Source organism: Astyanax mexicanus, chromosome 7 (assembly GCF_023375975.1).
Source record: "Astyanax mexicanus isolate ESR-SI-001 chromosome 7, AstMex3_surface, whole genome shotgun sequence".
NCBI lineage: Eukaryota > Metazoa > Chordata > Actinopteri > Characiformes > Acestrorhamphidae > Astyanax > Astyanax mexicanus.
Window position 1 is genome coordinate 15,814,242 of NC_064414.1, and position 24,311 is coordinate 15,838,552.

Consider the following 24,311-nt stretch of genomic DNA (forward strand, 5'->3'; position numbering starts at 1 on the left):
CTTATTAATGAGATTTCAGGGTTTTACAGCACAAAATGCAGAAAACCAGGCTCATTTTCTCCACCGGGGGGTGCAGATTTACACTGCGTGACTTATTCAAGTTCTGTGCGACTTATTAAAAAGTCACATCACACAATAAAAACAGCAACATATCCTAACTTACCTGCTCACTCCATTAAAGATAAAGACTGTAATATCCGTTGCTCTTTTCAAGCTGTAATGTTATCTTTCTTTAAATTTAATCAAACCTTAATCTAATTTGCCATATTTTTCACTTTGACTATGATAGATTACAGTTACTGTACTCTTTTACCCTTGATGATATAATTAGTTATTTTTTATAACATTGAATAGACCTTTAGAATATATTGTGAAATATTTATATCCTACTCGCTTTTTATCACACCCTTCATTTCCTTTTACTGCCAGAGCCCGACCCAGCCGCCCAATAAACATAAACATAAGCCTTGCAGAGCTTTAATTTAAGCCTTGCTGAGGTTTAATTTTAGCCTCGCAAAGCTTTTATTTTACCACCATGGAGCTTTTAATTTTAGCCGTGCTGTGGTTTAATTTTAGCCCCACAAAGCATTTAATTTAGCTGGGCAAAGCTTTCATTTTAGCACTATGAAGCTTTTAATTGTAGCCACGCAGAGCTTTAATTTTAGCCGTGTGGCGCTTTAATTTTAGCCATGCTGAGGTTTAATTTTAGCCCAGCAGAGCTTTTAATTTAAGCTGCGCTTAGCCTAATTTTTAGCCACACTGAGCTTTTAGTTTTAGCCATGCAAAGCTTTAATTTTAGCCTTGTGGAACTTTCATTTTAGCTGTGCCAAGGAGGGGCTGCAGACGAGTGGAGGAACTCATGTGTGTGCACTGTGCCGGACAGCACTGCATAGTTATAATACCATTTTATTGATTATATAACCTGTACAAAATCACAGAGATTACAGTTTGATTTGTTACTTTTGCTGTATTGTGATTATTATGAACATGCTTGACTCGATTTATTTGCAGCTAAATAATATTTTTACTAAGCCATATATTAGCATTAACAGACCTACACCCCTGCACTGCCCCGACAGTAACTTTGGGGGTTTCTGGATTCTAGTGTGAGAGAATGGTTGGATGGACTGTTCACCTATCCTGGCGCCAGACGCACCGGCATGACATGAAAAAGCCAGGGACCCCTCTGTTTTAGTTGTGATTAAAATAATATACTTCTTGACTAAAGGAAATGTTTTGATGTAACACTTTTATAACACTTTATTTTGTTGCTGCAACTAAACAGTTTTTTTCAGTGGATATGTTTTGTTTCTTATTTCTCAATTTGCTTTTGCCATGACCTCACTTACCCATTCATTACTGGAGAGATTACTTATTCTATTTTTACTAATTTCTGTGCGCAGCAGGGGAGACTCTACTTATGCAAATCCTCTAAAACCCACGGCTGATGACCAGATGATCAGCAAATCGTGAGAGTGGAAAGTGGCTAGGATAATGGTGATTTTATTGACGGGATAATCAGGTGAGTCATTTTCTGATACCCTGGTTACTCAGTGAGCACAGTGATTACAATATAAGAGTTAAAGGATAAGTAAGACCATCCACCAAGATATACACTACCCACAATAGCCTTTAACTGTTGTTTTATAGGGCAGCAGGGAAAGCAGGTTTATTGCGAGTTTATTGGCAATACCCAGGCCCAATTCTTATAATCTATAGAGGAGCCATATACCGTGCACTCTGCAGCTTGATTCATGTAAGGAGCTGGGGTGTACGTCTGACTGTTTACATCCATCTTGTTTGTTGTCAGTTAGTGGCGCACCTACGTTGTCTGTTGCCATAATAACAATATGACAGAAATGTACCTGAACACATGTCAACTCCAGACTCCAGACATAGATATATTCAGAAGCACTGTTGCTACCTAAATGGCGCAGTGCAAGGCATGAAAAAATAGACTGTTGGCATAAGGTAGGCAGGGTGTAAGACTGTGTCCAGTCAGACCAACCTGTAATCATTTACGTGTCTGAAATTTGTGATTGAATCACTAGATTTAAAATTTGATTTAAGTTATTAATATTAATAATACATAGATAATACATTACTGGTCAAAGTTCTATACATTTATTAGACATCTACTTCATCAGCAAAATGTACATCCTTAAAATTCATGATCAGTTTTTAAAGGGTTCTACTGTAATGGCAAGGGTTTAAACAGAACCATATTAGTTCTAAGACCTATTTAAAACTTGAAGAACATTTTTATGTGTTTCCTGTGAGCATGACATATGACCAGAACACAGCTAACATTGCTTTGAGGAAATGCAGCATTTCATTTATTTTATATAGAGAAGAATATCATTTAATTTTTTGGCTCAGCTGGTCTTGCATTTTAATCTGAGTGATGTCACAGTGCTTTGTAGCTGCGAGTGAATCACCCACCCAGCCTGGGGGGCATCATGCTGTAGGTGGGGTTTAATCCTGCGGGTGGAAACAAGCAAAACACCAAATGTGTAAAAATGTGTTCTTACCATATAATAAGTGTTGCTGTAAGAAATATATTTAACTTTTATATATATCTATGCTTTACCTTACTGAAATACAGTTCTAAAAAGGTAAGTTAGGAGAACTGAGAAACTGGAGCTGCCTCTGTTTTTTTTATTGAAGACACTGTTTGATTTCTAATCGTCCATCTGCCAAAAACATCATTTTAAAAACAGTAGTATTCAGTATTATTGTGTACAAATATCTTTAGGGGGGATTGTCTCTTTCTAGAAAAACACAACCTGAATAACAGGTATAGATTATGATAGTTGATATGTCCTAAAACATCACAAAATGTGTCAAATAAACCTGTAATATAAAAATTTAAATGAATTATTTTCAAATTACAATAAGTTATATAATGCTTGTATCTTGCAAAACCTACATTTCTTGGGATAACCTAATTGACTGATGAATAATGTAGTAACTCTAACAGTGTTAATCTTTTCTTTGTACAAGGAAACAGATACTGAAAAAAATGGCACTTTAAACTGACATAATTTAAATGTAAAATACAGATGTGTTGTATAGTCTCTCAGTACACTGATAAATGTTTGCATATCTGCTGTCATAAACACGTGGATGGACTTAAGGTCACCATAAAGGTCAGTCATACACAAACACATGGGAATTAAGTGGTTTGAGTAGAGCCATGCTGTTCCATTATTTTCTGGCAGGGCTGGAGGTGTGTGACCCTGGCGTCCTGCCTGAGTTTCACAGTGAGAAATGATTTGATGCATTTCCAGCAACCTGTCAAAGCTATGCTATAACTTGCTGAATGTGCTTTCTTTATCTCTGTCACATATAATACATCAATTTTTGTGCAGTGGTCAGACTCTACCATCATCAATGCTGCAAGATCTTTGTGAAATTGATGCAACACTGGATTGAAATTTATCGTGTGATATTGCAGAAGCTTATTGAAGAAATGTCACAGTGAATGTGAGTGTGCAGCAATCAAAGCTAAAGGCGGTCTAAAGAAATATTAGAGTGTGACCTTTTTTTTTTTTTTTGGTGCATTTTTTTTTTTGGCTAGGCAGTGCATAATGTAACAGTATGTTATAAGGAGTCAGAAACCACAAAAGAGATTACTCAACAACCCGATGTGTTTAATGATTTTAACATTTGCTTTGTGACTATTCTACAATGTCTCTGTTCAGTACTTTATAATGTAGGAATCTAGGAATTTAAATGTATAATAATAGAACATTTTAAAATAAAGACTTAAAAAAAAACTCTACTGTAAAATTATTTAGTACCCTTAATTAATGAGGGTTAATTAAAAAGAGGTTTGTTGATCTTTATTTTTATGCAGCATTTTAAGTTTATACAGTGATTTTAAACAGTAGTTGCAGTGACATTGGACCCTTGGCAATCCAAGTTTTCCAACTGAAAAAATTATAAAATATACAATAAATATACATTTAACCTAGCTTATTATTAAATATAAAAATTATCTTTTTTTTTTGTAAAAATATATAAGGGATAATAATATTGGGGAGTGATGATTGTTAAACTAAAACTTGCTTTTAGGATTTTTTTGTTGAACCTGGAGAAATATTTTTTAGTATACCCCTGCTTTACCTCAACAACTACACCATATCTATATTTATTTTACTGAATTTAACATATGGTTTATTTTCCATTACAGTGGTAATAATAGTAATGATAGTAGTAGCTCTTCTGTTAAACCTAATGAACAGATCTTTGTTTTCTGTTTTCTAGTTTCTAGTTTCTGGTTAACTGGTAGTCCCTTGTCCACTTTTAGTAGAATTAAAAAAAAACCCACAAGACCTGCTATTTTACATGAACTCTGTCCTTGTCATCTAGCCCTCAGACATATCCTGAGGCTTGAGCATTTCCCCCCCTTCCAACACATAAACGTCAACATTTACACAAATGTCATTGTATTATTCTAGTTTGGATTCCTTGTTTCTGATTCTTCATTTTTGTCTTTTGGTTCTGTTCATGTGTGGATTGGGCTTAATTGCTGTACTAATCCCTGTCAAACTTTAAGGTCCATATCTCCCACCCCGTATGACATACAGACAAAATTATTTTTTCTCCTTTACTTATAATATGCAAATTAACACAAATATTTGGGCGCAAACTAGTCTCAGGAATTTCACAGCACATACACATTATGGTATCAAATGAAAGCTAAGATTTTCTACTTTAATTTTTAAAGTAAGTAACAAAAAAAAAGGATTTTAGCACTCAAATTTGTCAAGCAACAAATTGCATAAACATCGTCCAATTCACATAACAATTGACATGGTGATACAAAATACTGTCCTGGATCAGCATCTATGAGTATGTTGTCATATAAAAAAAAAAACATGGCTGCCATCAGCAATTCGATTATCAGCATTGTATTTGACTGTCTTAGAATTGCCCAATCAACCCAAAACTTGACACTTGACGTGTACACAAATGGGCTCTCTAATAATCTTCCAAGTATGACAGGTGTCGGCCACTGTGGGCCCTGTTCACTTTTTAAACTAAAATCAACAAATGTTTCATACTATTAAGATGACACACATAAAGTAAAACAGTCTTATACAGTACAGTCTGACCAATATGTAAATGCAGGTTATTCACTATTTTTATACATGTAAGTAATTTAAATATGTAAACTAACTATTATAATACTGTCAGGAATGACTGAATTAGTTTCTTCCATAAGGTCTACACAACCATTGGGACATACATCTGAGTCATAATTTATAGCTCCACCCATCAACCAGCTCAACATTCCTCCTACAAAAAAACTCATCAGATCATCAGATACCCCATCCTCCCCTCCATCTCCATACTGATTAATAGAATATTAGGGCCCAAAATGTAGAACTCTGCACAAACTGCCCATAATGTGGCTTCTGTCTCAGGAAAGGTCTTGGACTGATTTCTGAGCCTCCCTGGGCTAATTCCTGCTTGGACCCCGGGACTGCCACTTGTTATTATGTAGTCTGACTCTCTGCACATTCTCACTTAACCCAGTGCAAAGATAAGAAACCGCAAGTCCTAAAATACATTCCATTATCAGCCTCAAACTACAAAGTCCAAAAGAAGATGTAAATTAACAGAAGAGAGAGAGAGAGAGAGAGAGAGAGAGAGAGAGAGAAAGAGAGAGCCAAGACAAAAAAGGGAGAGAGAGAAAACCAAGACAAAGAGAGGGGGGGGGGGGGTGTTGGAGGAGAAAGGCAGAGAACACAGATAGAGAGAGAGAGAAAGAGAGAGAAAGAAAGGAAAATGTTAATCACAGCTTATTTTTACAATACAAATATTGTGAATATTTGTTGTGCTAATAAAGCAACTTTGAATTGAATTGAAAGGCAGAGAACACAGATAGAGAGAAAGAGAGAGAGGGAGAACGGTCAACTGTAAAAAAGTGAACTCTGAACTCAAACAAGGAAGAGAGAGAGAGAGAGAGAGAGAGAGAGAGAGAGAGAGAGAGCGAGAGAGGAAGTGGGAGGGAGGGGTGTGACTAAGAGTAGCTCAAACAGGTTTGTAGCCTGTGGCCAGGGAGAGCATTTCAGTTTTTTTCTTCACATTTGCATGTGAAAACTTGAATCCCCACCAGCTCTGCCTCTCAGCTCTTCTCAAGTTGTGATGTCTTCAGTTCTCTGTTTTTTACTTGCCTTCCCTCGCCAGTAGAGAAACTTCACTTCATTTTTTTAAGCACACTTTTTAATCTGTCTAGCTGGGATAAGAATGCATCGCCAATGCGCCAGAAGATTTCCCCATAACTGACAGTTCAAGTAAGTCTAAAAACAAAACATTAAGTGCATAAATTTAGCTAAGCTTAGATATACAAACAGCCAAGAATTGTCTGGGTCTTTTTGTTATTAAAAGGGTTAGTCAATTTAAGTGGTAAACAATGTGCACATTCTGTTTCATTACCTAACTACAGCATGTTAGCTTTTGATTTGTATTTGCCTTTTTATGGAATGGAGCATCAATGTGCATTTGCATTTACTGTATTGATATGTATAAACTGTCACAATACAGCAACTTATTTATTTGACTGCTCTTGATATGTAATAATAATAAGAAGAAGCAGAAGAATAGTGTGCCTAAAGTGCTTTATTAATAATGTAGAGGCTGACTGTTATAATGGAACACAGAACACACAGAGAGACAGGTATGACAGCACTCTAAACCCAAAGACGCAAAGGTACAGAGACAGTCAACAGCTGAGGAGACAGTGGCGATAGGAAGAAGGGTTAGTGTTGAGACAGGCTGTCAACTAAATAGAAAAGAGTTTTGAGGTTTGTTTTAAATGCAGAGAGAGATTGGACTGCTGGACGTATGAAGGGACAGAGTTCCAGAGATGAGCAAATCTAGAAAGGCACATATCCTATTTCTCGGATTAAAATGCGTTGCTATTTAATTCATGTAAGCCTTAAAACTGGAAAACTGTTTTTATTTACAAGCAGATCAACCCAAACCTGATTCACAAGCAAATGTCTTTCTAGCCTTTGCTTTATATAAAAAAATATATTGGTTACCAGAGGACATTGTCATGCGTTACATGTGTGTTAGAGATTAGATAAGATAAAAAAAACACAAAGCTTTCATTCTTGAGAAAGGGAAAACAAGCTCCACTCTCACTTCAAGTGTTTCTATACTTTCTCCTATACTTTAGCCAATTTCACGTATTACCCACTGTGTGCTCAATGCTAATTGCACTGTTTGTCATATACTTTGTATGAGGCGAGCACATTTTTATGAGCAGACAGTGACACGAATTGTGTTGAAAAGAATTGCGCTGTGTGCAATGACCAGCTCATCAATAATGCTGCCTCAGTACACATAGAGCAGACTGTGACAGGTACAAATCAGAGATCAGAGATTACCTGCTTAAGTTTGATCATGATAGTGTGTGATAGTGTTACTGCTGATGTTGTCTTTTACACTGTTCGTTTAAGCGATACACAAATGTTTGTAGCTTATATTCCAACCTATATTCTAACCTACTAACCAGAAATACACTGACAGTATGTCTTTCAGCCAAGTACAGATCTAGCAAACACCACTAACAGCATAAAATGCTATTGGTCTATATTTATACTACAGTGGAGATACAATGAACATCACCTTTCATCTCAAGTGACATCTGCGGTGCTTATCTTTTTTCATTCTAATGCAAAACATGATTTGTTAGAAAACAATACGCTTTGTATTCTGATGTAAGTGCTAGCATGTTTAAAAAAATAATTTCAATTTGACTTAGACTTAGGCTCTTAGGCAGAATAAATGTGAGTTGCCCAAAAAGAAAGCAAGCTGTACTAAAGATAAAGGAAGGACACATTAAATACTGATCATATTTATTTGGTGAGGTTTTCATGTAATTTTATTTTAAATATGTTTTCTTTCTTTTGTTTAGTCCCTAAACTTCACAGGCAGTGCAGTACATGTAGGAAAATGAGTATTTAGATTCATTGCCATTTTAACAGTATTATTATCATTAAATTCTAAACTTAGAAAACACTAGTAGGTACACTTTAATACATTTATTTGTGCTTTTGGTTCTTGATTTTCATATCAATACGTTTCTCTACAAGAAAACAGTTAAATAAAAAAAGGTGCATGTCTTTATTCAGGGCTGTTTGTCTGGTTCTTAGGTGATGTTTGTGCAGTACTGCATTGAGTAGCAATTAACAAACACAGGTTATTCATGAACACTTCCTCATTAATCAAAGACAAACACTAAATTGTAGAGCTGTTGATGAGGCAGAAATTTCCACTGTTTATAAAAATAGGTTTTTTACATTATAGTAGATATTCTCCCCCCAATAGTTAAATTTCTTGTGAATAGAATCTTATACTTTTCTCAGTTATTTTCTATTGGAGTATGAATCACATGAGGGCAAAACAGGCAAGTTTGCCGTTTTGTCAATGGAGCTATACCTAAGCCTTTATGCATCAGGAGGGATAAAGGAGTTCTAAGTGCTCTATTGAAAACACACCTGTCTGCGAGTCTTTCTTCTTTTCTTTCTTTATTGTCTCTCAGCAGTAATGTAAGCAGGAGGCCCATACATTAACTGCTCCAGTCCGTTTCACAGAATACACTCTAACACACTTTCACTGTTGCCTAGACAAGTGAAATGATGCCACAGAATAGTGACTTCAACTGAATACAAATCTCACTAAAACTGTTTGCTTTGTTTATTAGGTGACATGCGCTAAAGCTCCCGTTATCCCAGCTCCGGCCATGATGGAATCCAATCTTTCTTTGCTCTCCTCCTTGAAAGAGGAGTTCAAGCCTGAGGATTATGTCCAGCCCCATTACAAAGAGTCCTACCGGCTAGCCATTGACTCTCTGGTTAGTGGAGGCAAACCTGTTTATCAAGAGTTCATCAAAGCAGAGAAAATCGTGAGCTTCCTTTCTGAGGACGAAATCCACTTTATCACACAAAACGCTGAGCAGCTGCCTGTTAGCATCCAGCTGGAGGAACCGGATCTCCCAGCAAACGATGAAGTGTCAACAGGGACATACTGGCCCACGCATTCTGATGCTCCTCCCCCTGACCTAGACCTGGGATGGCCAGAGGTCATTCACAGCAGGCTCCAGACCAACATTGATTTGCTGTACCATCCGCCCAGGCTGAACAGCCCCACCATCAAGGAGGTGGTGAGGAAACATATTCAGGATGCTAGACAGGTAATACAGTGAGACTTTTCTATGCTAAAACATTGACTGCTAAATAGTTTTTGGCTCCCATGAAGGACAAACGTTAATTGAAGAACACCTCTCATTATTCAGAATTTTTGTTAAAGCTTCATTTAGATTGAATAAATTTGTTCTTGATTGATTTAATATTGCTAGGGTCTAATACAGGGCAGTAGTTAGGTTCTGGTTTTGGGCTTGGAATTTTTTTTTCTTAGACTTAGACTCACTTAGCCCAGACCAATTTCCCGTTAAAGACAGACAGAGACCCATGACATAGGTCTAGTAAAAACAGGTAGAATATAGAGATATTGTGAACAGCCTGAAATGAACATCAAGATTTGCTGAGAAAATGGGATTTGGGCCACTTTTACTTGCTGTGTTAATGTAGTCTAATAGTAGAGTTGTCACTGGGTTTGCAGGACTGCAGCTGGCCATTACTGATCATTAAAAACTTTGATTAGACCATGGAGTTAACTACTACCACCCCCCTCCCCCACCTTACCAATAATACAATTGGCCAGAAGTTAAAGCCTATTCACCTTATTCTGCCACACCCACTTTCAATAGTTAGGTAGTTTTTAGTTCGTTTCTTCCAGAATTTCTGGTTAATTTTACATCGTTTACAGTTGTATCATTTTTAAAGCAAATGCAATCAAAAATAGCTGATCATAGAGCAGCTAGGACGCTAACACCACATTCCAACCAGGGTTCTCAAGTCAGACCAGAGTGAGATTTGGTCAGAACGGGGGAGGTGTGTGTGTGGGTATAATTGGTGTTGTATAAACTTGGGCCAGAGTTATTCCCCAGTTATTCTGTCCTTTGATAGAAAGGAGTATAAACTATTGTTAGTCCAAAGAGGACAACACGATTAATACACTTTAAGAAGTGAGGAAATTAAACAACTTAATGCAATAATGCAAGTGCAATAAATTCAGTTCTAAGCATTACTACAGGAGCATTACATTTGGTGACTTTTTGATTATTGTAGAATAATTTACCGCACAGAATTAAAAAGCATTGTATTTGTTTTTTGAGAAATACAATTAGAAGTGTTATTTTTGTACAGCAGACTGTATGAAAATTTAAAAGCCTAAAGGCAATGTGCAACCATGTGTGACCAGCTGTAAATGGGCCAAAAACCTCACCTGTTTGAAAGCACATAGTAATGTATGTTATTGACATCAACAAAGAGAAGACTTGGGGTGAAGTGCAGGGAGTGATTAGGGAGGCTGATGTGTGAAAAGCATTGCGTGAGAAGCGACGCTGCGTTATGACAAGTAAATTCTGTGCGTGAGAGATACAAGGTGTAAGATTGTGAACTGCTTGTAATATGTGTCACTTGAGAGCCCTGATTTCAACCTACTGTTTAACATTATTTACGACTATTTACAGCGATGGTGGGGACACCACATGGCTAGCTAGCTAACTTATCTACCACCTACTAAAGAAGAAGAGCTGTGTCTGCCGCTGGAGGAGCTAAATATAAAACATTCACCCAAACATCCATAAGCCTGCTTTAACGATTCTCCAGTGAACAGACACAGTGAGTGCTGTGAGGCTATCAGAAGACACGTTAGCTGAGGAGATGAACTACAAGAACGGGAGCATGGGTGTGCTTGTAAAGTTTACCCTCTGCACATATCTGTGCTCCCTCGCTCATAGTTCAGCGCTAAAGCTAACGTCTCTTTATCGGAGCGTTAGAAACAAGCTATTACTCAAGATGTTTTGGTGTTGTTTTCCTCCACAGAATGAACAGGTAAATGGACATTTGGGTGGATTTTTTTAAATTTAGCTCCACAGATGTGGCTCCTCTTCTTTGAAAGGCATTCAGTGTACATTAAATGGAACTCATCACTGTGTTGCTTTTTATGTGTTGTGTTTAAAGCACTACTGTTCAAGCTAAATTCTACTGTTCTTCTGGCGCGCCCTGTGACTAACTGAGTATATTATACTACTTATTCAGTTCTTTTTTTTATCACTGTGGGTTTAGCTGCAAACTCTGAAGAAAGTAAACAGATATAGTCCCCTCCTTGATATGTTTTTCTGAGCTAAAAGATTTTGTGCATACAATGGCTTGCAAAAGGATTCATACAAAGTATCCATAGCTTTTTCACATTTTGTCACCTTACAACCACAAACTTATTCAATATTTTAATTGATAGGCCAACACAAAGGAGAACATAATTGTAAAGTGGAATAAAAATGATACATAGTTTAAAAAATTGTAATTAAATAAAAATCTTAAAAGTGTGACATGCAAAAGTCTTCAGCACCCCTATATCAATACTTAGTAGAGCCACCATTTGCTGCAATTACAACTGTAGTTCTTTTGGGATATGTCTCTACCAGCTTTGCACATCTATAGACTGGTGATAACCAGTGTTACTTTCCACCCACACACAGCGCTTTACATTCAGGATAGACTAAATTACACACAGCTGGACTCTATTAACTAATTAGGGGATTTTATTTAGGGGTTTGGGCTGAACAATTTTTCATGTCACACTTTTCAGATTTTTATTTTATTAAAATTTCAAAAAACATGTATCAATTTAATTCCACTTCACAATTAAGTGGAACTTTGAATTGGTCTATCACGTAAAATTTTATTAAAAACATTTTAAATTTGTGGTTGTAAGGTGACGTGGAAAAACTGGGAAAATCTGCTTTTAGCTACAGTGCACCGGCAAGCTGGAACTCACTACAGGAAACACTAAAACTCAGCTCACTGTTGTCACTCAATCATTTTAAACTTTTAATATCTAACCACCTTCAGACAGCCTGTACCTGTTTTACTCAATCTTAATTATTTATTTTACTTCATGTTTTAGTTCTCTTATTTTATTTTATTATATATATATATATTTATATTCCTTTTATTTATTTTATATAATTTATTTATTTATATATTTATTTATTTTTATTTATTTTATTATTTTTGTTTTTGTATTTACTTTCTTATAATTATTTTATTTTATTTTTTTTTTAATTATGTTTTATCAGTAATACTGTTATTATATATTTTAAATTTTTTAATTTTTTAAATTTTATTCTTATTACTAAATAGTTTTAATTTTTAGTTTCAGTTTTATTCTTCTGTTTCATAAATATTAAATATTTGCTTTTAATTTTGCTTTTTCAATCACTATTGTATTTGCTCGGCTACATTGAAAATGAGGGTCACCCTCAATGTATTTCCGAGTTTAAAATAAAGGTTGATTGATTGATTGATTGATTGATGTGAAAAGGGGTATGAATACTTTTGCAAGCTGCTGTAATTGGCATTAGTCTGTTTAACAAAATACTGGCTGCCGTTCTCAGTGTAAATTTCACTTTAAATGTGTCTCTCTGTAATGAACATGGACGCACTTTAACGTTTCTCAACTGTTCACAGTTTAGTGTTCATACTGAACACTGCACCAGAAACAGAATTTTAATTAATAGCAAACTAGGATTTTACCGGTACCAGTAGCAGCATGCTTAGTGCAACTGACTAGATACAAGCCAAATAGAGCAAGAGTAACTGTTGCTGCTACATGCTGTCTGCAGTGCAGGGTGAAACATGTTGCATCATTTTCTCCATCTGCACTCACCCACATCAAGCCCGTTGAAGTGAGGGCAACAATTCTTCCTTTTAACCCTTATTATTTTACTACAGACCACAATACACTCACCAATATACACAGCTTTTATGTATTTTTTCCCAATGGTAAAGGCTTCATTAAGAATATATTTTATTCAAACAGAAATAGCTGTTGTACAGTACTTGATGCACTGGTTATGTTGGTAAAGTTAGCAGCCTGCTCTTTAGCTGGAGACCTCAAGCTCTAAAGCTCGACAGCACTGCAGAGTAAATTTCCCTACTAATCACTAAATACATGCAAAGCAAACTGCTTCCTAACTTCTAACAATGGTGTGAAAAAGCCATGAAACACTGACAGGGTTTTAAGGAGTTTAAAAGGTTAAAAAAGGTGTGAACTAGTAGTATATGGGAGGTAAATCCTTCCAAAATAAAACTGAAATGAAAACAATAAAATGAAAAAGCAAATACCATTTTAAATGTTCTTTTTCCAAACGTGTAAAAATATTATGACAAAAATAAAAACAAAATTAAATTACTTCATTTGCAATTTAATTTTTAACTTAAGCACGGGTCATATGTGACAAAAATAACATTTAAATCAAAAAGGCATTTTGTCATTTCATTTTCTTTACCATAAAAGTATTTTACAGTCAAATCTAAAATGAAAAAGCTAATTGTAAAAAAAGAAAAATAAAAGCTTCACTTTGGCAGTAGGTGGGGGTACAACAACCGACCCTCCCTCCAGCAAGAGCAAGGCTCAGGGTTACAGAGAGCAGCGCTGCAGATTAAACCGAGGCTCACTGCTGCTGAACAGCGGCCTCAGCCGTGTTCAGGAACCTCTCAGTTTCAAGAACCTCCGAAGCACGGATGACTTAACTCCGATGCAAGGGGCTCATTTACAGCAGTGAACCTCCCAGCCGCTTCTGTGGCGAGAGACACCGTTCAGAGTAGATCGTCTGTTAGTTAGCCAGTGCTAGCTAGCTTAGCTAACTAACTAACAAGCCACCTACTCTGAACGAGAGCGCGCTAATATTCATTTGCGTTTGCATTTTATTTTTTTAATTTTAAAAGTGCCGTCCTCACCAAACACTGAATCACAAACTGTCACTTTGCTTTTTGATTTTAATTCTGTCAGACATGCAGCCCATGGCAAGGACTAATAAATAAAAACTTTACAATTTCATTTTGATTTTATTTTTGTCACATGACTTACTACCACACTCTTACTCTACCAAACTCTTTCTTACTCTACCACACTCTCTCACTCTACCACTCTTCCTCCTTGTAGCTCACTTTACCACACTCTTCCTCACTCTACTACGCTCTTCCCCACTCTATCCTTATTCTACTTCACTCTACTACATTCTACCCTATGACACGTTACCCCACTCTACCCCACTCCACCCATGCTTTCTCATTCTATCTCACTCTACCACACTCTATTTCCCTATACTACACTCTACCTCTTTCTACCCCACTCTACCCACACTCTCTTATTCTACCACACTCTACCTCACTCTATTTCACTCTGCTACACCCTACCCTACCATGCTCTACCTCACTCTACCCATACCCTACCTCAATGTATCTCACTCTACTACATTCTACCTCACTCCAATACATCCTACACTACCACACTCAACCTATTTCTAGCCCTTTCTACCCACACTCCACCTCATTTTGCCTCACTCTGAGAACAGTGTGATTTTTTTCTTTTGCTAAAAACAGCAAAAAAGTAGTACCTTGATAATTAGGGGTGGGTGATATGGGGCGATATTTTAGGGAATAATATCGTTCACAGTATTAAAAAATGTTGTCGATATTATTCCATATAATCCTATATGGCAAACCCCTACACTCTACCCTCACTCAACCTAGCTCTACACACTCTACTACACTCTACCCTCACTCAACCTAGCTCTACACACTCTACTACACTCTACCCTCACTCAACCTAGCTCTACACACTCTACTACACTCTACCCTCACTCAACCTAGCTCTACACACTCTACTACACTCTACCCTCACTCAACCTAGCTCTACACACTCTACTGCACTCTACCCTCACTCTACCTAGCTCTACACACTCTACTGCACTCTACCCTCACTCAACCTAGCTCTACACACTCTACTGCACTCTACCCTCACTCAACCTAGCTCTACACACTCTACTACACTCTACCCTCACTCAACCTAGCTCTACACACTCTACTACACTCTACCCTCACTCAACCTAGCTCTACACACTCTACTACACTCTACCCTCACTCAACCTATCTCTACACACTCTACTGCACTCTATACCCTGACTCTACCTTGTTATACCACACTTTACCCTCTTTCTACCACACTGTATCTAGGATACTCACTCTACCTTGCTCTACCTCACTCACCACGCTGTTCTTCAGTGTACCACACTCTACTTCACTTCACAGTTTTCACAGCAGCACTACCAAAGTGAAAGTGTTTTTCACAGAAGCTGAATGCAGACCTGATATTCTTTTAACTAAGAAATGTGAAGACACAAAATGCAATTTTTATGATTAAGGCAGTTCTGCTGTGCACTATCCTAAACTCATGTTAACAGTTAGGTTTGTATATCAGTGTGGGTTTATACATACTAAATAATTGAAATAACTTGAACTTATTTTTAATAAGGAATCTGTCGTTTCTTTATGAATAGGCAAGTTTGCTGCTACCAATATTGGTCATGCAAATAGCAATTTTGCTACATAGTACTGTTGGCTTTCATAAAAAGGGTGTAACAGAATTCACATTGCAGTTCGGGTCTAACACTTAAGGGCACTTTCGGCAAACAGGGAACAAAGCAAAAAAAAAAAACTTTAAGCGCACAGCTGGGTTTCATTTCACATATTTTCCTCAGACAGTGGTGTAGGTTACAGTTTATTCTACCTACGGTTGGAAGTGGTTCATGGCACCTGTAGTGTTAAGCAATAAAATATAAGCATACACCCACACAAAAGACAAATTTGCTAGGCATCTTTTATAAAAGTACATGAAAAAATACATCCCTAATTTAATTTTCAGCACTGCAGTGACACTGATCAGGATGGTGGTGGTGGTGTATGAGGTATATGAGGTTAGTGTGTGTTGTGCTGTATGAGGGTTCACGAATGTTCACTCACTGTGTCACTCTATTAGACATTCCTACCTGGCTGCTCCACATGTGTATTAGTCTATTATCTTCCAATTACGGATCAATTCAATATTTTACAGAGTGGTTGACAACCCTAGTCCTACTCAAGATCATGAAGTGAAAAACACAAGTCAACTTTTTGTAAACATATTATTTATTATACTTTTTATTGGACAACACTAAAGAGATGAGACTTTGATACAATGATAAGTAGTCAGTGGACAGCTTATACAACAGTGTAAATTTGCTGTCCAGTAATGTCTACACCACAGGCAACAAAAGTACACCCATAATTGAAAATTATCAAGTTGTGCTCAATTAGCAATGCTCTCTTAGTGTTACAAGGTCTCAGGTGTAAATTGATTTCCAGGATGGTTGTAGGTAGAACAGGCCTCCCCTGCATCAACCAAAGAAGTTGAGTCCACATGTTCAGCAAAATATTCAGAGGTTGGCTTTAAAAAAATATATGCAGCATTGCTGCAGAGCTTGAAGGAGTGAGAGGTCAGCCTGCAGTGCTCAGACCATACTCCACATACTGCATAATACTCCTCTGTCTGCATGCCACTGTACTAGAAGGCATCCTCTTCTGAAGCTAATGCCCAAGAAAGCCTGCAAACAGATGCTGAAGGCAAATCTAGTATATATAGTTGATAAATTGTATATATTGATTACAGTAAAGCATTGTTTTGGTAGCATCATAGTCTGGGGCTATATATATTCAGTGTTCTCCCATAAAAATGTAGATTAAATTTTTTTTCAACAATGTGATGGGTGTACTCATTTTTGCAGAGGTGGAAAGTAACAAATTACATTTACTCAAATTACTGTAATTGAGTAGATTTTGTAAGTAATTTGTAATTTTTAAAGTAGTTTTTTTTTTAAATAGGTCATTTTACTTTTACTCAAGTACATTTTGACAAAAGTAATTTACTTCGCTTCATTGAAAAACTTCCCGTTACTGAGTAAAAAATGGGGAAAAAGAACCATTCTAGGATCCAAGCTGGCTAAGAGAGCGTTGAGAGTAGACAACACTGGCATCAAAGCAAAATCTTCTTAACGCGCCCTAGCCCACCCGCGGGCCAGAAAAATATCATAATTAATATCTGGCTGTGTTTATGAATAATTATAGGCTCAATATATATACACCAGTGGCGTGCAGTGAATATAGTGGGTACTCCTTCTGCAATCTCTGAAGGGTTAGAAGGGCCTCGCTGCATACCAATGATATACACACAATATGCCATATATTGAAGTTTATAATCTCTGCTTTCCAGTTGTCTAGCCTACGTAGCTGTATTTCCTTTTAGAAAATAAACATTTATGGCGAAATATGCCTAGTTATTAAAAATATGACTTATAATTTGCATATTTGCTTTTTATGTACGTCCATATTTGATCCAATGCAGATCAAATACATCATTCAAACCTTCTGACTCTCAGGATTACAGAACTGCAAACCATTTCACTGTACAGTTCCTGAATTAGAGCCTAAAGAGTGCGTTAGACTGTTTTATACAGTTTTACAGCAGCTTGTGTAATTAATCCCCCTGCGTTACTAGAGGTCACTCAGTCACACACACACAGCCCCCACCAGCGCTTACCGCTCCCTGATGCTTCAAAATCGCTCAGTCCATCAGTCCATTCGCCAATAATCCTCATTTTTGTCAAAGCAGTGCTTATAATATCAAATGTAACACGTTATTTAAAGGTTTGGCTTGGTTTAGAAAAAAAAAAAAAGGTTTGGGGCTGGGTTTACAGCTTATTAATGCACATGCACAGAATCAGCAGAGTCTTCTCTGAAGAAAGACATGTGAACCGGCCAATCAGGTGCCGTGTTAGCCGGAGAGGTGGGGAGGGGTCTGTAACCCGACACTGTCACTGAGCAGATATATAGAATACAGAAACACATTCTTTACTGTAAAATAAGTTATAAAATTAGTAGTTTTTGTTCTTATAAAGTTTCCAGTCCTTTGTAGAAAAAGAAAGAAAAATATCCCAGGAGCAGATCACTATAATATCTAACCAGTGAAAGAGAGCAGTTTATAATTTTACATGGAATAAAGAACTGTAAAACACTTATATAAACACACGTATAAATATTTCATTTTAAGATTAGAAATTAGAAAACCTGAAAAGCACCTGTATTTTTTTCTTGTTTTTACCATATTTTGAATATTACATGTTCAATTGTATATTTTAAGTGTTTTCAGTTAATTTTGTAATATAATTGATATGATTAAAATTCTCTGAATAATTTAATATTAGTGTAAAAAGCTTTAAAATTTGGGTATGTATTTTCAGGCTTGGAGCTTAAGAAGTTATTAAAAAAAAGGTTTTGTTTACTATTTTTATGTTTTGTTTACTGCATAACTCTGAGAATAGAATGTGTCCAAACTTTTGACTGGTACTTTATATTATTGCTATATGCAATATTTGTAAGTTCACTGTGCAAAGTTACAGTCTACAGTTGGTTGGTAAAGCATGTATTAAGAACAGGTATGATGCTGTCTGTAAAATATTTTAATAACATCCCTCTTCTCTGAAGACCTTTTTTTTAGCACCATTTAAGTTCTTCTAGTCATCTAGTCACCGGGGGTAGTGCACTATAGGCCCCTGTAGTGCGGCCTAGGTTTCTGTTTATAAAGTCATTTTTCCCCTTTCATTACTTTTAGTTTTATACTTTAAATAGTTTTAAAAGCAGTAAATTTATACTTTTATTTAAGTAAAAGTATTTTTTAAACCCCAGTATCTATTCTTCAATTTGAGTAATGAATGTGAATACTTTTGACACCCTTGCTACTAACATGTATTAACACCTAAATTAATAGTATATTAAATGCTCTGAAAGCTGTATGAAATGCGTCTGTCGGCGTGATGTTAACAGGCGATTGAGGCGGATATAACCTAAACACCTTAGCTAACGATCATGGATTACATAGATCCCTTTTAGACATTAAACAACGCTGAACTAAACTGACATATCAAACTGCCTAGTTTAGCTAGCAAGTTAGTTAATTTACGTCACAAACACATAGTTTGTGCTGAGTTTTGTTCACCATGGCAGCGCAGCTGAACTTTTTCCAGCAGTGTTTATTACGGTTTAGCGGGAGAGACGCTGTGTGAATCAGTGTAGCCTTGGGTCTGTGTGCACGGCCCGGGGGAACTGGTGTTCTGTCGAGTTATGCTACCCATTGATATGTGTTTTTTTACGGCACTGCACATGCGCCGACCAGCATTCTTTTTTTGTATAATTTCATGTTTTTAATGATAATTTCTTAAGTTTTTATTGGTAACATTAAACAATATGCTTGAATGTTAAAAAAAAATCATTAACCTGTCAATAGCAGTTAAAGCATAGCAGTGGCAAGTTAAAAAAATAATAATAATAATGAGCTGTAAAACTATAAAAATACGGTTTATAGTCACCTATACATAATTTATGACTTGTTGTACTTTTTAAAAATAAATAATTAAAAGTAACTATGTAACTTTTACTCAAAGTACATTTTAAATTGAGTACTTTTTTACTTTTACTCGAGTAGATTTTTAGCAAAGTAAAGGTAATTTTACTCAATTACAAATTTTCAATACATTTTTCCACATCTGCATTTTTGTGAGATACTGTACATCTGCAAGCACTGGTGTTTTGTTAGTCCATGGTATATTACAAATCAAAGGTTTATTTTGAGCTCCCAGACAACCAGATTCCCAGTGAGCAGGGATCACAGTTCTTATTTCATTCGTCTAAGGTAAATGGAACAGTGTGGTTTATTTCAATGATTTATAGCACAGTTATATAGTATTTAGTTTCAGAGGCAAATACAGCTCTTGAAAAAAGACCACAGAGACCACATAAAAATGATGAGTTTCTTTGATTTGACCAAATTGAAAACCTCTGGAATATAATCAAGAGGAAGTTGGATGATCACAAGCCATCAAACCAAGCAGTCCAGCTTCGTTTGATGGCTTGTGATCATCCATCTTCTTGCACTAGGAGTGGCATAAAGTTATCCAAAAGCAGTGTGTAAGACTGGTGGAGGACAACATGCCAAGATACATGAAAACTGTCATTTAAAAAAAAAAAAATATTCCACCAAATATTGATTTCTAAAATCTTAACACTTTATGAATATGAACTTGTTTTCTTTGCATTATTTAAGGTTTGAATGCTATGCATATTTTTTGTTATTTCAGCCATTTCACATATTCTGCAAATAAATGCTCTAAATAAAAATATTTTTATTTGGAATTTGGGAGAAATGTCCGGAGTTTATAGAATTAAAAAAAACAATTTTACTCAAACATACAGTATACATATATACAACTAGCAAAATCAGAGGAACTGAAGTGGTCTCTCAATTTTTTTTGCAGAGCTGTTTATCATTATTATGACTTTGAAAAACAAAAAGAGATAAAGACAAACAAACATTTTTGTCTTGCAGTCCATTAATATTGTTGCACTACTGTAAGATTAATGTTGACATGAATGGATATTCAGTGGTGACTTCACATACCCATGTGAAATTGCCATTACAGATAATGTAAACCTTAATGATTCACTGTAATGGAGGACAGGTACAACTCACTTTTCTGTCTGAATCAGGGAGGGATTGTCTTTCCCTAGCAACGGTTCCACCTAAAATGCATGAGACATACACAAACTGAGCTGTGAAAAAAGCTAAAGCCTTGTGCAATCAATAGTTAATTTTTCCACTCCCTCTGTCTTGGTCAGACAGGAGTTTCTGAGCTATTTGGGTGTGTCTGTGAGAACTCTGCTCTGCCACATGCATGCAGAGTGTTGCTACCGGGGAGGTAACCCGAGAGTGTTTCTTTTCAGCTGAGGAATGTGCATTCACTGCACCTCGGCTCCAATGATTAAGAATCGATTACTGTAAAGGCTCTGGATGGACTGTGTCCCAGCTATTTTAAAGTGGCACTGACTGGATGGAAGGAGTTCTTATAAATGGATTTGGACTGACGTAATTCCTAATTTTGTGATATATATATATATATATATATATATATATATATATATATATATATATATATATATATATAAAACCTCACAAAATTAGGAATTACGTCAGTCCAAATCCATTTATAAGAACTCCTTCCATCCAGTCAGTGCCACTTTAAAATAGCTGGGACACATTTTAGGGAGTTTTCACACCTGTAGTTCGTTTCTCTGGTCCGAATCAGTTAATGAGTTTGTTTACTTTGAGTGTTTTCTCGCTCTGTTCAGTTTGGTTTCACATAGGCATAAATGTAAACGCACCAAAATGCGCATCAATAAACCATGCGAGCAGCCTGTGTCCTCTGATTGGCCAGAGCTGTCTGACACGGGAGTACATTTAAATATATATATATGAAAAAAGTAAATACAGCGAGAAGATTTTGTGTTCCAGCGCAAATATCTGTGCTTTAACACTGAACGCTGAAACGCTGCACTTTCAAACACAGTGTTTCTACGTGCAGCGCAGATTTATACATAATAAACAGAGTCACTCGGCTGTGAGCAGTGAACGCAGCGCAGACGGAGCGTGCATGGACACAGTGTTTGTTCACAGCTGTGGTAATTAGCATTATCTGTCTAATATATCCGTTTAAACTGTGCTTACTTTATCAGCAGTTTAGCTCAAATAAATGGCTTATATTTAATAGCTGGATCCGATCGAGACCGGATCACATTCTCACCACAAGCGAACCGCTCCAGAGTTCGTTTGGTACCGGACCGAGACCACCTCCTCTAGCTGGTCTCAGTCCGGTTCTTCTGATCTGCACCCGAGTGAGATTACTGTTTTCACACCTGCTCAATCGAATCGCACTAAAGTTACAAACGGACCAGAGTTCATTTTAACCGGACCAAATAGTGCTGGTGTGAAAACGCCCTTAAACTCTTAAAACTGGGACACATTTATCTCTGCTGAAAATTCATAATTTATCATGTGATATGTGGTGTTCAGACACTTTGGGTTCAGTGTAAAATCAACTCATTGAGTGAATCTATTCACAAATCAATGATCAGTGATTCAAAACATTGTTTACAAGTCCATGCGTTTATATTTGAAAATAGAAATAAAGCAATAAACGAGTTTCACAGTAAGTTACTGTGAAAGAAACTTTAAAGGAGCACTCATTTTTTTTCCCACAAATAATCACAGATCCTCACCAGAGAGCAATATCACTGCAGTTTTTAGAAACGGTAGGATTTTCCTTCTAGACATATATATGCTTTGTGCTGATGTGCTGAGGCATTCTAGGGTTATTAAGCTGTGAAAATGACAATGTGCAATTTCACTTTCACACTCCTCCAGCTCTCTAGTGATTGGGCACTAGGATTTGGCACAATATACAGTTGTGGCAAGGAAATAAATGTGCTGTTTCTTTTCGAAACAACCATTTTTAAACATATCTTAAAGCTAGAATGTGTATGGTCTGCGTCCAAACTCATTCAAACAAACCCTTTGGGATCCCATAGTTCAGAGTGACCCTGCTCCTGCATGCTTACCACACACACACAAACAACAACATAGTAGTTAGTGGAAAGCGCTAATTGCTATATTGTTGTTTGTGTATGATTCCCGGTTAGCGTAATTTAAAACTGAGAGAAAAACTGACGTGAAAACACGTCATCCTTAACTGTAAATTCGAATTAATCAATACCTCATATTTGATGGAGAAAAAAATACTTTACACAATCTTTACAACTCTGTTTTTTTCTTAGGTTTTTAAAAGATTTTTTGATGAAAGAAATCTAAACACTTTCTATCTGAGTTATTCATCTCTCCTTTTATTATCTCACTAATTTTAGTGTAGAGGAAAAGCTAAACTGTGCGTTGTCTTTCTGTGCCAGATGCCAAACATTTTAAGTCATTCTGCACTCTGAGTTTGACATACTGGACCATTTACCAGAATAAACATAGAACTGCAGTTTACCTGTCTGTTATCAGAGTGTTTAAAGAAGGGACGGATGCTGTCTGTTTGTCTATCTGTCTGGATTGAGGAGTTGTGGCATGTGTCACGGCAAATGTTATTTTGTAGTAGTCATTGCGGGGGTGTGAACAGGGTCAGAGATTGATGTTGGGCTCAACAACCTGTCTCTCTGTTCTGATTCTATCAACTCAGGCTGTATTTCATTAGTTACAGTAGAAATATGTAAACAGCAGGTCAGTAGGGTGGCTGCAGAGCTTCTGTAAGGATGATGTTCTTATGTATAAATGTCAGACAAGGGTATTTTAACATTTTTAACAGCTGTTATTTTGGAGAAATAAAAATATGTAAAAAAAAAAAAAAAACCTAAAATTAAATTGTAGCAGATGCAGTCAATTAAAACACTCAGTACCTAAAGCTCCTATTTCTGCCAGACTTTGAGATTAGGGGGGAGACGAGGTTTCCCCCGCTAAGCGCTAGCTCTTTCACCATACAGAGGTGAGCATATAGGCATGTAGTCTGCGTGTTTACCATGTTAACACAAGCTATGTGGGACGAACCGCTAGCTAATATTGCCCTGGCTTACCGGTCCACTCAGGGTTCCTCAGTGTAGTGCTGTCAGCCGGCATTAGCTGGTAACTGCTAGTGGTTTACTCACCCAAATAAACAACTTTCAGGAGAGATATCTGTAGATCCAGCACCCATTTGACTTGTCTGACTCGTCTGAAATGTTTTTTTTTATACATTAACTTAGCTTAACTTAGCTTAGCTAAATTAGAAGGAAAACATGGCGACACCTCTGTTCCTTATTATTGTCGCATAAAATGCACCTTATAATCTGGTGTGCCTTATGTATAAAAATAGACCAGAAAATAGATGTTCATTGATAGTGCACCTTTTAATTCAAGCTCATTTGCACACTTCATTTATTACCAGTCATTTAAATATAATTAAATGGCTCTATCAATCACATTAATGCTAGTAAAAACTATATAATAGCTTACATTACATTACATACATTTGGCAGACGCTTTTGTCCAAGGCGACTTAAAATAGTCAAGTACAAAAGTAAAAGAAGTTAAGATAAAACATTTTTTAGATAGGGATTAAAGGAGGTCGAATGGAAAAAAAGGGATAGAGAAGTGAAAGAGGGGAAGAAGGAAATGAGGTTAGAAGTAGTTAGTGTGTTAGAGGTGTTAGGAGAAGTGCTCTTTGAAGAGCTCTGTCTTCAGGAGTTTCTTAAAGATAGTGAGAGATTCTCCTGATCTGGTAGTGGAAGGTAGTTTGTTCTACCTTTGGGGAGCTCTGTATGAGAACAGTCTGGATTGCTTTGTGTGAATGTTTGGTAAAGCGAGGCGACCATCATTGGAGGAGCGCAGCGGCCGGGAGGTAGCGTAAGCCTTCAGGAGTGATCAGTGCA

At 36.6% G+C, this 24,311-nt stretch overlaps 1 protein-coding gene across 2 annotated transcripts in view; it reads left to right on the plus strand.

Annotated features, from left to right (window-relative positions):
• Positions 1 to 6,071: 6,071 nt before the first annotated feature.
• Positions 6,072 to 24,311, plus strand: part of fam83b (family with sequence similarity 83 member B) — a 29,703-nt gene continuing 11,463 nt past the window's right edge. Inside the window, exons 1-2 of one of the 2 annotated variants that reach the window (XM_007239617.4) lie at positions 6,072 to 6,305; positions 8,723 to 9,211. In XM_007239617.4, the coding sequence (XP_007239679.3) occupies positions 8,762 to 9,211 (450 nt within the window). In that variant the 5' untranslated portion in view covers positions 6,072 to 6,305; positions 8,723 to 8,761. The remainder of the gene's footprint in view (positions 6,306 to 8,722; positions 9,212 to 24,311) is intronic. The other variant, XM_022663868.2, reaches the window with a different exon arrangement.